The 17,179-nt window shown below is 38.1% G+C and overlaps 1 protein-coding gene across 6 annotated transcripts; it reads left to right on the top strand.

The window, feature by feature from the left end:
- The first annotated feature begins 8,683 nt into the window (after window positions 1-8,683).
- On the top strand, window positions 8,684-16,190 carry LOC131225260 (uncharacterized). Of its 6 annotated transcripts, XM_058220758.1 has the most exons (8): window positions 8,684-8,986; window positions 9,447-9,487; window positions 9,641-9,656; window positions 10,379-10,511; window positions 10,994-11,076; window positions 14,680-14,749; window positions 15,097-15,216; window positions 15,441-16,190. In XM_058220758.1, the coding sequence occupies exons 1-8, from the start codon at window positions 8,860-8,862 to the stop codon at window positions 15,520-15,522; spliced, it is 672 nt and encodes a 223-aa protein (XP_058076741.1). In that variant the 5' UTR covers window positions 8,684-8,859; the 3' UTR covers window positions 15,523-16,190. The 6 variants fall into 6 exon arrangements, 5 of the variants coding, with proteins under 5 accessions (XP_058076741.1, XP_058076744.1, XP_058076745.1 ...); XM_058220761.1 differs by lacking the exons at window positions 14,680-14,749; window positions 15,097-15,216; window positions 15,441-16,190 and adding exons at window positions 12,948-13,038; window positions 13,379-13,597; XM_058220762.1 differs by lacking the exons at window positions 14,680-14,749; window positions 15,097-15,216; window positions 15,441-16,190 and adding exons at window positions 12,995-13,038; window positions 13,379-13,597.
- The last annotated feature ends 989 nt before the right edge of the window (window positions 16,191-17,179 follow it).

The raw sequence follows: 17,179 nt of genomic DNA on the forward strand, positions 1-17,179 counted from the left end.
CCCTTCTATCAGATCATTTTAAAGTATGTGCAGAAAAATGAGGAAGATCCAACCCTAAAGTGTACCACACCAAATAATAAGCTTGGGTTACATTTAGTGCACAAGCATTAAATGCAGGTCGCATTAAATGCAAGAGTCATATATGGTGTGGTCCACTTGATCGTTAGATCTGCCTCATTTTTGTACTCATAAATTAGAATGATATGAGAGAAGGGATGGACGGTGTGGATAAACAAATACATAACAGTGGGCCCGGCAACGGAACTGCCCGTTCGTGGTGAGAGACGGCCGGCTACTACATATATCCGGGAGGGGATTAGGTGTGACCAGAGGCCTAAATAGATTTTCGTGATAAATCCACTCCGTCCATCTGATTTCGTGATACCGAAATCAGCCTAGTTATAAATCAGTGACCAACCATCCAAATTCAACACGGCCCACCTGATGATCGGACCGTGGAACATACAAGGTGGGCCCAGCTGATGAATATCATAGAATCGTGGCCAAAGATCAACCTTTCATCAAATTCCTTTTTTCACATGCATGAGGCCCACCTAATGGCCCAACCAGCCTAGCTTTTGTGCCCCACTGGGGCCCATGACCGAACAAGCCGGATCTCACACACGTTTCACGTTCGCACGTGCTGATGGATCAGGATCCTAACGGCCGCTCGCGTGTGAATTCCCACTCTAACTACTCCATTCGCTTTCGTAAATAAGAAATGGCCCACCTAACTCCTTCCGTGGAAAAAAAATGAAACCGCTACTTGCTGCGAGATAATGCCGGATGAGTTAGATGATATGCCCACCACATGGGCATGTACTCGGCCGTGGCACACATGTCATACGTGTGACAAATCCAAACCGTCTGAATAGAGGGTCCCATTGTAGATGGGCCATATTCCCAATATTGAATAGACCATCGTGACCATTAAATTAATGACAATTCGTTAGTTAATTTGAGCCCATTGACTGTGTTTTTTTTTTTTTTTTTTTAAAACCATTAGTTATGTCCACCAATCGACCAGTTAGACTTATGACCCATCTCAACGAGGATAACAATTTGGACCGTTCAATTTTTGGAACATGTATGGCGCATGGTTAATCTCTTAGTGCATGTGTCTGGATCATCACACACTTACAGAGTATCAAATCTTATGTAATATATGTCCCAATCAATCCCAGCCCACCTACCCGCAATGGGCTGAGAAATTATTTAATGGTCCATGTATTTGCTGGAATTTTAAAGATATTAATAATGGCCATATTGTCAGATCATGACCCATTCAAATGGAATGAAATTGTGGCAATTCACTCACCGTATACGTCACCAGGCACGTCAGTCCATATCATCTATTTAATGGCCATGAATTGGATGGTTAGGATTATTGGGTCAGTGGGATATTCATGCTAAGAACCATCGGCATTGAAGAACATGATTTGACGGTCTGGATTGATATAGGTGTACGCCCTCCTTTATGATGGATGGATTGCCACAATTAATAAATGGTGGTTCACTTAAGAAGGAAAAGGATTGGATTATTGAGCAACACACTTTCATGTGGGCCCTATCTTTTTTGTGATCCAAATCACTCCTGTGGTGGACCATACAATGGATGGTAAACAGCCTTGAAATCTCCTTTGTTCCTGACCATTCGATCGGTCCCATTAAATCTACTGTAATTTCCAATATAATCAGATGGGTAGGATATATAATTAGGTAGGAGTGATAACGACATGAAATGGCCCACAAGATCAATGGGCTACTTTAATCCAAAGGTTGCCCTGACTTGTACTATTATTGCGTGTTACAAAAAAGAGGCCTTTCTTTCGAGCATGAGCAAACTTAAAAGAGAAAACCTTTCATACTCTGGAAGAATGTCATGGATGATACACAGGCACTTGGATGTTGCGTACTTAATATATAAGTAATTCAAATGAAACCGTCTAAATGGTCCATGTATAAAAGGAAATTATGCTTATTTGATCATTGGCCTATTAGATTAGTGGACCTTTGTTAGACAGTTAAGGGTACGAATGAAATGCAGATGAGGGGGCGAGAAAAAGAGGAGACCGGTGAACGACCAATTCTTAGTATTTTCTTTGCTATGGCCCATGCAAGTCCTCCATCCTACTAGTTTTTAAGTGAATAACCTAACCTAAGCTATGTCACATAATCATTACGGCTATTTGAAACTTTGGATTAAATGGTATGAAATTACATTAGAGGGAAGTAACATCAGTATTGCACAATGATTACATGTATGGAAACAAATGTTATTTTGACAGTCAAATCTTATACTTATATATGTAATCAATACGCCAGCTTTCACAACAAATGCCAGTCCCTTGTTAGTATATTTAACTTAGGGGTATATGAATGGATTGCATGAGCAAAAGATATGAACCTAACGTAAGGTCCACAATTGTAGTGGATGTATATATTATTGAGACCGAATGATATGTGATATAGATTAATTCAATTCTTTCCATCATTTCTAAATGTTGAAATTGGCATGGTACTATAACAATTTAGATTTTTTGCGGCAAGTCAATTTGTCGTTAAAAACCCTAAACTCATCACTAAAAGAATTTTGCGACGAGTGTTGCTCGTTGTTAATTTTGTTGCAAATATGATGTCACAAATTCTATTTAACGATGAAAACGTTAACCCGTCACCAATGACTCAATCGTTTGCGATGATCTAATAACTTGTCGTAAAATATAACTAATTAGTGATAAGTTGACACATCGCCGTTGCAATTCCATACCACCTGATCTGAATTCCAAGCAAGCCATGAATTTCTATCGAGCTTTCGTGTAATGCTTTACTTAATCATAAGGTCACACCTAAAAAGGTTGACAGGTTAATGTAGCTTACATGGATTGAAAGAAGAAATAAAGAGAACTTCAGTTACATGATTCATGCCTCTTGTAAAACTCAGCTGTCACTTGTAAGGATAAAATTGTCCAAAATTAATGCAATTAGATATAATATATATAATATATAGATATATGCATAGGCATACCTACCATCGTTGTACCATTATAATTTTTTATTACAACCCACGGATAATATAAGATTAGTTATCATTTTTTTTTTATTACATCCCATGCATAATATAAGGTTATGATTATGTTAGTGAGTGGATCACTTGTCAGACATCACGGCAGATGGTACACGTTGTGAACAAGCGATGTGTCACGCCCCAAACCCAAAAATTAGATTCACAAGAATCCCGATCGCCAAATCCGGTGCCGACAGCCTCCGTAGTACCCCATTCTCGGTTCCTAACGTCCATATGCTAGATTTCGATTCTGGGATCCTATAAGAAGGATTTTTTTTTTGTACATTTAACTCATAATAAGCATAACCACAAGATTACCCAATTCACAAAGGCAACATCATCATCATATATCCACTAATGTAATCATTTGAGTACAATGCTGAAAGGGAAATACATAAATCGAAAATCAAGCTCCCGAAGACCGCTGTACGTTCCAAGCTCAACACTCCTGCAACTTAACATCACCTGCACTCATCTATCATGGATAAGCTTATAGAAAGCTTAGAGGGCAGTGTAAGTGTATGCACAAGGTCAGTGCCAAGTATTCAATGCAATGACATAATCATAAAATGTCGAAATAAGCGCAAGGTCATGAATCATACATTATCAGAATAAGCGAAAATACTGACAAGTCCATGAGTCAAACAATATCAAAATACGTAATACAGATCAACTATACAAATGAAGAGTAAAAAAGAGCCAAATATCAGACGCCGAGAGTACAATGCAATATGTAAATCCTGTTAAGTCCGTCTAGGCCATATAAGTACAGAAACATAGTAACCCAAAATGCTAAGTACTACGAATGCAATGTGATATGCGGTGCGAATGAAATGACCATGCTGGAATGTGAAGTCGGGATGATAGTACGTAGTATCGTAGGCTACGGAGTCCACCACAAAGGACTTCTATCCAAATCAGCCCCATACCTAAATTTGGATAGTCAGACTCGATGTGGTAAACTCCTAATCTCAGGTTAGTCGCGCGCCCAACCGAAATCCTCGCCATGCAAAGGTACACGTAACAAATAGTTACGCACCACCAGCCCGAGTGGATAGTGAATGAATGAATATACAATTCCTTCTCAATAAGTCCACATATCAGTATGGTTACTCTCTGAAAAATTACCAGGGTCTATTACACTCCAAACCAGATTTCCGCCCCATCGCGCGCAATAAGGTGAGTGGAAGAGACCTCACTATCCACCTGCCAATATCGAGCCCGGCTCGTCGATAGCGGACCCATTCCTCGAGCTGGTCAGACTCAGCTTAGCATTGCCCCCTCATCTCGGGCAGGTAAGGTCGTACCCCTTTCCAATCGACCACGATACAGTGGGAGACGTGGCCTAATGGTAGACAACCCTTATGCGCTCATGCATCCACCCAGTCTAGACGTTGGAGCAACCTCTGGAACCAAGAGGGTTCTGGGACTTTCACCTAAGGATATTTATAGCACCCCATGTAGAACAGATTTTCGGTGTCTCGTCTGGCCATCCACGATATGCCTGTGGAGGCTACGGCCCTGATGTCGCTAGGGCATACAATGCAAGATGCATGAGTCATACAATCCAGTCATGCATCAATTTTGTGTATACCGTGCGCTCACGTGAGATAACATCAGCCTATCATGGAGTCTCATCACAATTTACCTAATGACATATGCAATTATCAACCACATCTCATAACAAACGTGCAGATGATGCGTATGGGCATGTATCATGATGATATGCAGTCATATACTCATAATCGGTATTAATAACCGACATCAACAATCGGCCTCGATAATGTGGACATTTAACCAACATTGCCCCCAAGGAATAGCCCACACAGAGCCAAAACATATAATGGGCCACGACCTCACACAAAGGCCTAATATATAACACGAGGGGCCTTACTTAAGGGCCACATATACACAACGGGTGGGCCCTGCCCATGGGCCTCAAATACATGACATGTGGGCCCTACACATGGGTCTCATATGCATCAAATGGGCCATGTATCTGGGCCTTAAATACATCAAATGGGCCATGCATCATGGGCCTATTACATATCACAATGAGCCTTGCACATAGGCCACGAGTACATCACAATGGGCCTCAGCTACGAGTCGCATATATATCATATAGGTCTCGACAATCGGCCTTAGCAATTGAAATCAGCCTCGACAATCGAAATCGGCCTATACAATCGGCTTCGACAATTCGAAATCGGCCTATACAATCGGCCTCGACAAATCAGAATCGGCCTATACAATCGGCCTCGACTAATCGGAATCGACCTTGATACTCGGGCACGACAATTGGGATCGATCGATAATCAGAATCGGTAAATTGGTTACGACAATCGGAATTGGCAATCGGTTATGACAATCGGAATCAATCGATAATCAGAATCAGCAAATCAGTCACGTCAATCGGAATCGGCAATCGGTCATGACAATCGAAATCAATCGATAATCAGAATCGACAAATCGATCACGTCAATCGGAATCGGCAATCGTCATGACAATCGAAATCAATCGATAATCAGGATCGGCAAATTGATCACGTCAATCAGAATTGACAATTAGTTATGACAATCAAAATCAATCGATAATCAGAATCGGTAAATCGGTCACGTCAATCAGAATTGGCAATCGGTCATGACAATCGAAATCGATCCAAAATCAGAATCGGCAAATCGATCATGTCAATTGGAATCGACAATCGGTCATGACAATCGGAATTAATCGATAATCAGGATCGGCAAATCGATCACGTTAATCGGAATCGGCAATCGGTCATGACAATTGGAATCAATCGATAATTAGGATCGGCAAATCGATCAGGTCAATCGGAATCGGCAATTGGTTATGACAATCGGAATCAATCAATAATCAGGATCGGCAAATCGGTCACGTCAATCGGAATCGGCGAGCGGTCATGACAATTGGAATCGATCGATAATCGGCCTCGATAATCGGAATCGGTGAGAATGGGCCTAGCAAGGCCTAATGGAAGCTCACAATGTGGACATTCAACCATCATTGCCTATCAATGTGGACTTTTAACCAACATTGCTCCCAAGGAGTGGCCCACATAAACATCATTACATACATCATGGCAAAATCACTGGTTTGTACTGCCTGTCCTCTAAAGACTCACACGACATGTTGAATCTACTGGTTTTCAAATAGTCACGAGACCAGAGCTACTTTTAATCTAGTCCTCAGTTACTTTGTGCAACTGCAACGGGCTTCTTCCGTGACCCAAACACAATATGTGGTATTGGCTCTTTTACCAATTGCTAAGAGCCTAACCAACTTGCCAAAAGCATTAGAACTCATAAACCATTGGGGTTCATAACATAGTGACTCTTGGACTCATAAACACTGCACTTACACAATATACTTTTTTTTTACACTGTCACACACCCACATCACACCACATGGGCACTCAAACACATGATCTTATAGTTGAAACACAATCTGTCTAAACTGAGCCGTGGAACCAGAGCATTTTATGATATATACTTCCACATGCGAGGCCAGCATTTTTTTTTAAAAAAATCATGGTACAATCTAAGCCACAATGCAATGTACATTATGATTTATGAGTATGTCAGTAGTTCATCATATTTTAGTATTTCTAACCCTTAACACGCCCTTCTCTATTTGCATCTTCACATGTAATGCAAATTCTAATGTGGCAAGCTTGTGTGACATTTGAACACTAGGTAGAGAGGCTCACCATCAAAATGTCCATACAAAAATCAGGATGGTCTATTCATCAAGCAATCCACACGTGGATATTGGATGTAGATCACGAGCAAGTTTTTATTCTAAATGACAGTAACTGGTGGTTCACATGATGATTAGACAAATTATTGGTATTCTTTCATAAGTTACATGGATATTGTAAAGCACGTCTTGGTTGATATGCGAGTAGGATACATGCATACATGAGGGGTATGTTTAACATGGATACCTCTAAGAACTTATGGTGGTCTTGAAATTTTGCTCGTCTTACCTCACATTTTGTTGCAAGAGTTATTTTCATGACCCAATATTGGTATCTCTTCTGTAATTAATCAATGCCCGTTGCTTTGTACTGTAACAGGGTTGCGGGAATTGGATTGAAACAAGCTGCACCAACCCAACAAGCTTCTTCTCTAATGACACCCCCAACTACCAAGCCACTAAGATTCTCCCTTGAACTTCCATATTCAATTTTCACAAGCCTAGGCACCAACAGGTCAATCTTCTCCCAATGCTTGACATAATTAAAAATGACCAAGTTCCAACCACCACCCAATATTGAGGCATTGGTTCCTTAAAAGCTTCAGTACCAGTCCTAACTTATGATGAAGTGTTCAATTCTTTCCTTCACTACAAATATCAATGACAAGATATTACAAGAAAGCTCACCTACTTTGTTCTTTCCATATTCCCCACATACAAGCTAAAGGGAGCAACCTCCATACAACTCACCGACTCAATTGGAAGGACCCCACATTCCACCATTTAAAAGATCCACAATCTACTTTGTAATGACCATGAATGTTGAGTAACTTAAAGAAGAAACCCCTAGAGTTTCCTCACCATTTATAAGTCAAAGGCTTAAGAGAGGTCTGCTTTCTATAGTCCGAAGAAAGGTCTACTTACTTTTCTATAATCAGAAAAAAGGGTCTACTTTCTGTAAACAAAATGGAGCAAGAAAACATGTTAATAATCAAAGAGAGCTATATCGAATGTGCTGATTGAAAGCAAACAAGCGTTTGCGAACACACATGTAGCATAGCTTTATAATAAAAAATAAAAAATAAAAAAGACAAATAATATGATTTTAGTTGATTTGGTCCACAAACTTGCTTAGTGCAAAAAATTAAATTCTGAAAATTTCACCAAAACACTAACAACTGGACCTATACACTCTAATATGTATAACCATAAGATAAATACAAGAAAACCATGTTTATCATATCATGATACCAGTCATAAAATTAAACAATTAGGTCAAGAACATAGATGGCCATACCTCAAATTCGGTGCTTCATATCCTGTAAAATGTTCAAGTCAAACATGTAAGACATAAGTAAGCAGGTGCCACATATGAAAATGATGACAATGGCAAACATGACGACAATATGATTATAACCATGGAAACCATGGCAGCAATAAATAAAATAATAATATAAATAAATAAAATTCAAGAAACAAAAAATTCCATGAGGTGTAGGGATATTGTAGGAAGTAGAAAAGAAGAATTTGCTGACTCCTGCAAAACAGCGAGCTTGCAACTGATGCTGCACCCATGGGCTCAGTTATTTCCTGAAATCAGCCAACATCTTTCCTCTAAAAAAATATTATTTCACATTTAACCATTTCATCGTGTCATAATTGTTATTGTTTTTGTTGTTAACACCATGCAATTTTACTTCTAGCTCATGTAGATTTTGTTCAAATCTGGCCCTATGACTAACTCATTTATTTTGTGTTGTTATCATCTCGGGTTGCTGCTATTAAGGCAATGCATGATGTTATTTATCTTCGCCATCATCTAGAGAAGGCAAGTTCAGTCCCTTCACCTTTTGGTCCATTGTATGAACTCATTGTAATAGATATTTGATTCCAAGAGAGTCAAGATTTCAGAAACTGTGGAAGCCCCACTCTATGTTAGGTAATTGTGCCCTGTTTCAATGGCAAAAATGCACCCAATTCAGAAACTGTGGAAGCCCCACTCTATATTAGGTGGAAAGCAGAAAGTCCATCAAACTGGCTTCAAATGACAAGTGAGCTTATTTATCAAAACAGAAATGAGAATGTTGCAATCACTTAATAATGTCTCCCTTGCAGGTTCCATTCTTGTTTCAACTTTGGCATCACCATTTACATTAGCCGTGCATTTGCTAAATTTGCCAAAGCTTTATAATCTTTTTGCAGGTTGGTTCTTTAGATCCTGGCAAACTCATAAAAATACTCAAATCATCAATACCCAGTCTGTAAGTGCATTCAACTGTGATGTTTCTCCCTCAAGGATTCACCAAATTGTGACATTTACATTTTCTGTAGTGTGCTATTTCAGTGAATGCAACTGTAATAGCTTGGCTATTGCATTCAGTGAATTGGTTTTCTCTTTAGGTAGACTTTTGCACTAATAACTTCATATATGTATTTCTGTATCCTTATCAGATTTTACAAGTTTTAAAGAACTGTCTAACTTTAAGTGGGAGCAGAAAATCAGTTGAGTTTGTTGTCCTGATGTACTTTAAAAAGAAAAAACAAGGTTGGACTGTCAAAAAGAAATGGGTCATCTGATGTGTATCGTAATCTGCCTGTAGTACCGGATTTATGTCGATCTTTATTGAATAATAATAATAATCTATTTTTCCATCATGAGCAGGAATTTTGATGTCTACATTTGACATGAAGGATGAATCCAAGGTCCCTCTCATTCCAAAAGCATGGTTGATTATTTCTGCAGTTCCCTTTACTCTGTTCTTCTTTTGGCATGGTCACATCCATATAATCCATGCCCATGTTGTGAAAAATACTCCTACTCAATAATTTTTGATTGACTGTTTTATGAACCTGCAGGAAGTGATTTGGCAAGGTGAGATTGCTGGAGAAGATGCGGCTTTGGATACGTTCAAGGCTGAAAAGGCATTTCCTATGTGCAAACTCACATGTTTGTTGCGTGATTCATTAGGTGGGAGGACTAAGACATGTATAATTGGTGGGCCTGTCAAAATTGGACTGGGCCTGTCCTGTTCATTTGGTGGACTTAAAAATAGGCTTGTGTTTGACTTGCAGGCCTAAAATTAGATCAAGTTGGGACCATGGGGGCCAGGTTCGTACAGGAATTGTCTCTATGGGAACTGCACCAAAATGTATGAATTTAGTTTTCCTTTTTTTTAAAAAAAATATTATTTTCTTGGTGATTTTTATTTTCTCAGTTCTCATTTATTGGATATGTTCATTTGAATCCTTTTCTTACGTATATAAGTGTATATGTTCCATGTTTATGGTGGAGATTGTTGGAGACTAGCAAGCCTTAATCTCTAAGGAGACTCATGGGGCTTCCAACCTTTTCTCGACAAACCTTCTTTTACTACTGTAAAATTCATGCTACTCGGTTAGAGCTGAAGACCTTAGTTTCTTTTTTTCTTTTTTTTTTTTGATCAACGATTGCATCATATTGCATTTGCACCATCAGGTTTGTTCATTCAGAACTTGCACTATGCTGATCAGCTACTGGAATGATCTCTTTTTGATTATTTTTACCATTGTCATATTTCCAAGTTTTAAGTCCTTGACTTAATTTCATATGATCAGATGTTGGTAGTGGGAGGAATGCTAATACTGGAAAGGATAATGGGGTCAATCAAAGCACCAACAGAGGCCTTACATCCACCTCTTCACTAGTTTTGCAGGACATAGAAAATAAGGCAACCATTCCAACCATGAGGTAAACTTCATTTATAGATTTTTCTGATCATGGGACCGCCAGCCTTTGAGGATTTTCAGCCTTTGAATTTGAGGACTTTTAGGGAAAATTACAACAGATCAACCTATGCTCCTCTCACTATCTTTTTTTCCCCTAAAGGAAGTGCTCGAGTCCAAGGGCTGGAAATGTCCAATCAGGGCTCACCTGATTATCAATTCAGATGAACTACACCTTACATGCGTGTGCAAATAATGAGTTGTTAATGTGCTATGCAAAAAGAAAAACAAATCCTCTGTGTAATATAGTTTCTGTTTGAACTAGTGAATATCTGATTGTTGTGTCATTTAATGTTTATTAAGCCACTGAAATTCGATTGTTGAATGTTGTCATATTGCTTTGTGTTTGTTGATGTTGTTCAAGGCGCTAATTTCCAGCATCTATATGGGATGGAAAAACAAAGACATAAGGCCTTTAAAACAACGAATATTGATGGTGATTAACAGGCTTCCATTCTTTGCTGTTAGGAATGGCGACGATTCTTGGTCACTAGAGACCAGTTCTGGGGGTCTAGTAAATGCTCTTCTTGGTAAGTGGAAAATAAACTCTTTATTCAATGGTTCTATTCAAATATTTTTGCTCCCAGATTTTCATGATTACCTTAACCTTATTGTTACTTCAAAACATTTCTCACTTCTTTTGTAAAAATGTAAAAATAGTTAGAGGATTTCATCCTGAATAAATTCAGGCTAAGTTTTGTCTCTGCTGAATCTGATCTACATAATACTATTCAAATTGAGATAGGTCGGTCAGCTGAAAGCTGAATAAAATGGCTATCAGGTGCAACATATTCAAAAATCAACAAATATACTACCGCCCTTTTGTTTTGTTTTGTTTTGTATTTGTAGAAATTTTAGTGATAGGCCAAATGTATGGTAACAAATGTAGGCTATGGTGTGTGCACACTTTTTCGTAGTTGCATGTGCGATGCTTGAAGGTTGAATGTTGCAAGCACACTTGCAGGCTTTTAAATTTTTATAAGCTGACACTGAACCAGACTGGGAAACCATCACTCACAGCAATGGGAGCTTAAATTTTTATAAGCTGATCTAATAGTTCCATCTTGATCATTATGTTTAACTTCTTTCTTCAACAATTTTAGATGGATTTTTTTTCCATCAGCTGCACATGGTATTCTTCCATCTGTGTTAACCAACTTTAGACAAATTTATTTGTTTTTTCTTACAAGAGAATGCTGATGGAGAGGTTTAATTGTTACATATTCAGCACTACCGCCACTGCTGGAACGAGATTGCAGTGCTTGATAATCAAAATAATAAACTCAAGAAGCTAGACTTACAAAGTATAAATAGATCAAACATTGTAGTTTGGCTTCAGAAAACAAGCTCAAAACAAGAGAAATCTGCCTTATTTATGAAAGTGGGGATCGTTGCTCTTCTATTCCAAATCCTTAACACATATTCCTTCTTTCTCATTTTCCTTGTTTTCATTGTTTGTTGCTTATATCAAGCCTTTGAGCCCCTCCTTGAAAATGGAACTATGTCTCCCTTGACAAGGAGCAGTCTGGCCATGGAGGTCTTAATCTTTCAATATGATGTAGCCCTTATGCAAATCCACTTATGGAAATGCCATACCTGTAATTTTGAAACAAAAAATATCTCATGAGTTCCTTTCCTGTAACTCCTGCAATTATCATTATCATCATCTAAGCCTTACCCCAACTCAGCTACATGAATCTTGTTCCACCATTCCATTCAAGGGCTAGTCCTTCAGTTAGATTGTAGATCAACAAGACTTTTCTTGCTACCTCCATCCACCTCCTTTTGAGCCTTCCTCTTGCCCTTTTAGAGCCTTCAACTTGTACCAACTCACCCATCCTAACCTGCATGGTTCTTGGTCTCTATTGTAATAAAGCTCATGTGTCAGCATGGCATGATAGATCCGAGATCCAAACAAATGTACAGCTCTGAAAATCTTGGCTGAAGTTCTCTAACACATCCACCCATTTCCAATCTTCGCATAGGCCCCAATATATCTTGCAGCCTATGTATTGAGTGGACCAGATTTATTTTTTGGGAAAACATGTACAGGGTTGGACCAACCTAATGGATGGATTGGATTTTGCATCCATGTGCCATGTTGGCACACTTGTGGCATGTACATGAGCTTTATTGCACATGCGTGTTTGCTTGGCAAAGCTCTGCAATTGTTAGTCTAATAATTTGGAAATAACCAAATCTTAATTCCCTCATCATTCATGACCTGAGCTCCAAATGACAGTAATATTCCTTTCAAGTTCAACTGGAAAGCAACGTTGCTGCCATGTGACTGATGGCTACTTTCCAACTGTGAATGCTAGGAAACATCGCAATTTTAGAAATTTATTTTACACATAAAAAGTACTGTTAATTGATATGCGAGACTGCATTGGTTTTTCAGGGAAGAGAGAAAAGAGCATGCTATCTGATCTTGAAAAGCGTGTGCAGATAAGATAGCTGCTGCAGAGGAGTCGCTGAAAAAGAAGAAGCAGGTCATTAGCTACCCTTATTTAATAGTTATTTTGATTTCATGAGATGAAATACCAAGTCCGTAGCCCATCAAATGGTTGTGGGATTGTGAAGTGAAAAGGCTGATATATCCCTATCTTTTGACAAATAGTAAAAATACATGCTTTGAATATCTGTGAAATCAAACACTTTAGCGACATATCTTTTAATCATTGAAAGATAACTTGCTTAAATATCTCTACTTTCTGGAGAAGGGTTAGCATCTTATAATTGATGATAGTTTGTCAGTTTTTAGTGTCCTTGAGAATTGACATGTATGCCCATCTCCCTCCCTCTCTCAAATTGTGCTTGAATATTTCACAGGTTTGAGATGAAGCTAAAAAATACATATGATTAGCTACATTTCAGCAGGTTTGCATACTTACCGCCATCAATCCTTTTTTTTTTTTTTTTAATGTTGGATGGATGTTTAAGTATTTATATATGTACATATAAGGTTGGATCTTTCAAGCTAGATAGTTGTAATCTTCCTGGCTTTTTGTTGTAGTTTAAGCTGCATCTGTTTCTGCTAAATAGTTCTTTTTTTCTTTTTTTCTTTTTTTTTTTTTCCTTTTGGATTTTCAAGTAATTTGAATAGGCATGATAAATAAATGCATTGTAAAACAAATAAAACAAGTATTCTAGGTTCCACCTGGTCATGATGTGCTAACTGGGTGGGACCCAGACTTGGATGGAGGGTTGATATTAAGCATCCCATCATTGAACTTTGAACTTTTGCCAGCCCAAAAAAGCAAGGAGAAGGCGATGATGATGGGACCCAAGTTGTGTGTATCCCCTGTTACATGATGCCCATGTAACCCAAAGCGCTATAGAACTGATTTTAAGTATCATCTGAAACCAGTATGTATTGCCTGATGGAACTAGTTTCATCCATTGTATTGGCCTGATAGAGGGAGATATGACCCGATTTTAGTGGTGACAATATGGTACATTGAAACTGATTTTTAAACCTTGCATACATTTTTTTCTTAATTAGACCCAATATAAATGGTTAATGTGTTTGAAATCTATTGTCATCAGTGCTCACAACTAAGAAAGAAACTAAATAAATGAACATCTCATCTAATAGAAGTTGTGTGCTGTGTAATTGCATCTTTGTATCTATTTAAAAGCCACATTGTGTGAAAGTTTCTGGATTTTCTCTGTATTTCTTGAAGTTCAGCACAATAGATAACCTGATGTGATTGAACTCATTCTTGCATAAACATTCTCCCCATTACTTTGCTTTTGCTGTTTGTCATGACAGATGAAATATTTTGTGTTTAATTTGCTCAACTGTTCTGGATTTTGGGTGCATTGAGGGCAGGTGTAGATGTGAATGATTGAGCAATTGCATTGGTGACATGTGCTGAAGGATGGACTTGCAACTTTACACGTTCCCTATGCATATTGATTTGTAATTATCTTGCTCACTTCATGGTTAATGACACTTCTCATCTTGTTGAGAAATGAAAAATATACAACGTTTGGACTTCTTTTTAAAAAAAACTAATTTTGATATTGTAACTTTGAAAGTAGATAATTTTGTGATGTACATTTGGCTTAATTACAATTTTAAATTCATGTTTTCAGCTAGAAAAAGGTGTAGATGGGCTATTTGATAGTTTTCCTAGATTGGATTCATGTGTCTCTAACGTGGGATATACTGCTGCCAAAATTGGAGATCATCTGCAGGTAAAGCTAATTCTTTACCAGCATGGTATTAAAAAATGGTCACATAATGATTGTTTAATGTCACACACAGAAAATATCATAATACATTAAGAAAGCCTTCTAAGGTTCCTTGCAAGAGTAGGATCACAAGTCCTACAGTCCTACAGACAATGTACCCTACCTGGTGGAAAAATCTGATCAAGCACATGTGTGGCTAAGTGTGGATGGACAGGGACAGCAGTCCCCACGTGTGGAATTAGCAAACCTCTTGAATGCATATAGTTTTCATACTACAGCTGATCAAGCACATTTTAGCAGTCATTTTTTATTTTTATTTTTAAGGAATTTTCTTAATGCGATTCGAACAGTTCATTTGCAGCAACTCCAATCGGCCCTGTTGTTTTCCTTGTGATCGCATTCGGGAACTCGGCAGTGATTATAAGCTTGTGGCCATGCCATGTTGTTTGGACATACTACTGCATTGCAAAGTAATAATTTCAGATAAGTTTTGATTTTTGATTTTATTTATTTATTTCTTTCAAATTTATTTGACTATTTTGGGTTGGAAGATGGTAAGGCGGGTTTTTGAATTTGGACAGAATGAAGAAGTTTGGTGTAATGCTAAAGTTTTCATACTAAATCACTAAATCAAGTATATAGTTTCATACTACAGCTCTGGTTGCTAGTCTCTGATAATATTTACCAATGGCAGGGTTGTTCTCATGCTGATGGTTAGGTGTTCTTTTGCCCCCCATATAGTGACACTTGCTGCCAACAAGAGAGGAAGACAATGACTAAAACAAGTAGCTGTGTTCCAACCTAGGATGTAACCTGAACTTCCCACCACAGCTAAACTGTATGGGGAAATCTGTCGGTGGTGACCCTTGTGGGGAGGATTAGAAGGGAATATCATGCTCTGGAACTTCAGTTCAATCCATGTATTGTAATTATTACTTTCTTTTTTAATCCAAGGAGCCATTTGGACCACACACTCTCTTCTTTGTAAGTACCTTCTTTCTGAATAGGTCTACTAATATGTCAGTCTACTAGAATATTAAGGATAAAGATAATGAACCTGCAGTGTTGAAGTTTACCAATCTCTTGTTCATCTCATTCTCTACGAAACTTGTAAGTTTGTTCTTGATGAATCCTGGCTTGAGCCCTGCCAGGAATCTGACATTAATTTATGTGCCAAATAAATGTCCTGTGCTAGTATATGCCATATCCATGTATCAATTTCACATGTAACTTTTAACGTTTCATGTGTTAGTGGTAACCCTGCAACTCAGTTTAATGGTACTTACTGGTTGCCTTCAATATAGGTAAATGATACAGTTGGAACACTGGCTGGAAGTAGATACTGCAATAATGATGTTGTTGCTGCTGTAATCTTGGGTACTGGAACAAATGCTGCATATGTAGAGCGTGCACATGCAATTCCTAAGTGGCATGGTCTTCTACCTAGATTAGGAGAGATGGTGAGCTTTCTTATTGTGGCTATTGTTTTCTTTCTTTTGGATTGTTTATTATTCTTGTTTTGAGGAATAAAAGAGAGAACTCAATAATAAAAAAAATGCCCATAGGCCTGAAAATACAGGAAAAAAAAAACCAGGAATTTCAGAGATAAATGCATCACGGCATGTAAGATGAATGTGAACCACAAGCTATTTTGTTTCCCTGTTTCATAAATTTGTGCCTTGACTAATGTAATCACTTTATAAGTGTAACAAAAAATGGATGTTTTGACAGCACCTTTCTTCTCATATGTTCTATCAGGTGAGTTCACTCTCTGTGCTTTTCTCAATGGACGCTTAGATCTTTCTCAAGCTGAAAATGTTGAAAAACTCATTTCAGCTATATCTGTTGCTGCTGCAGATGCTGCATTGGCAGGGATCTAGGTATCTACTTGATCTCGTAACCCAGTTCTGGTGTGCTATATTTTGGTTGGAAGAAGTTGAGCTTCGTACTCTGTTCTCACTCATGAAATTTGTTTTTGGGAGACTCTTTTTACGAGCCAACTAACCGATATCTTCTCCCCGTCAACCATTTCTGTTGTGCTTTTGATCTTTTGCTTATGTAATTCTCAGCAGAGAGTCTGATGAGCAGGCTTTGTATCATATTCTATGATAGGGTGGGTTTTCTACTTTAGTCAAATCATTGAGAACACAGTGCATCGAGTTGTTTGTAGAAAAATAGCTTCTTGTGGTTTTCAGTTATATTGATGACCTATGCGTAATAAAGAAACACATTCACGCAGGTTATGGGGCATATCTGCTATCACATTCTAGCAACCGGTTTGAATGGTTACATGGCAACTGTAACCAACCTGAAAAATTTGTCTCATGTAGTTTTTCTATTTGTATTCTGATTTTAAGAAGTTCTTCTCATGGTCGTAACTTCCATTTTTATTTATACTTTAGGTATATAGACATGATGATAATAACATGGAAA

Source organism: Magnolia sinica, chromosome 14 (assembly GCF_029962835.1).
Source record: "Magnolia sinica isolate HGM2019 chromosome 14, MsV1, whole genome shotgun sequence".
Taxonomy (NCBI): Eukaryota; Viridiplantae; Streptophyta; class Magnoliopsida; order Magnoliales; family Magnoliaceae; genus Magnolia; species Magnolia sinica.

Excerpts from the sequence above, each read along its gene's own strand:
- LOC131225260 (XM_058220758.1), top strand. The coding sequence starts at position 8,860 with ATGAGAATGTTGCAATCACTTAATAATGTCTCCCTTGCAGGTTCCATT. Across the intron at positions 11,077-14,679 it reads TCTAGTAAATGCTCTTCTTG|TTTTCCTAGATTGGATTCAT; the intron begins GTAAGTGGAAAA and ends GCTATTTGATAG. Across the intron at positions 14,750-15,096 it reads AAATTGGAGATCATCTGCAG|TTCATTTGCAGCAACTCCAA; the intron begins GTAAAGCTAATT and ends CGATTCGAACAG.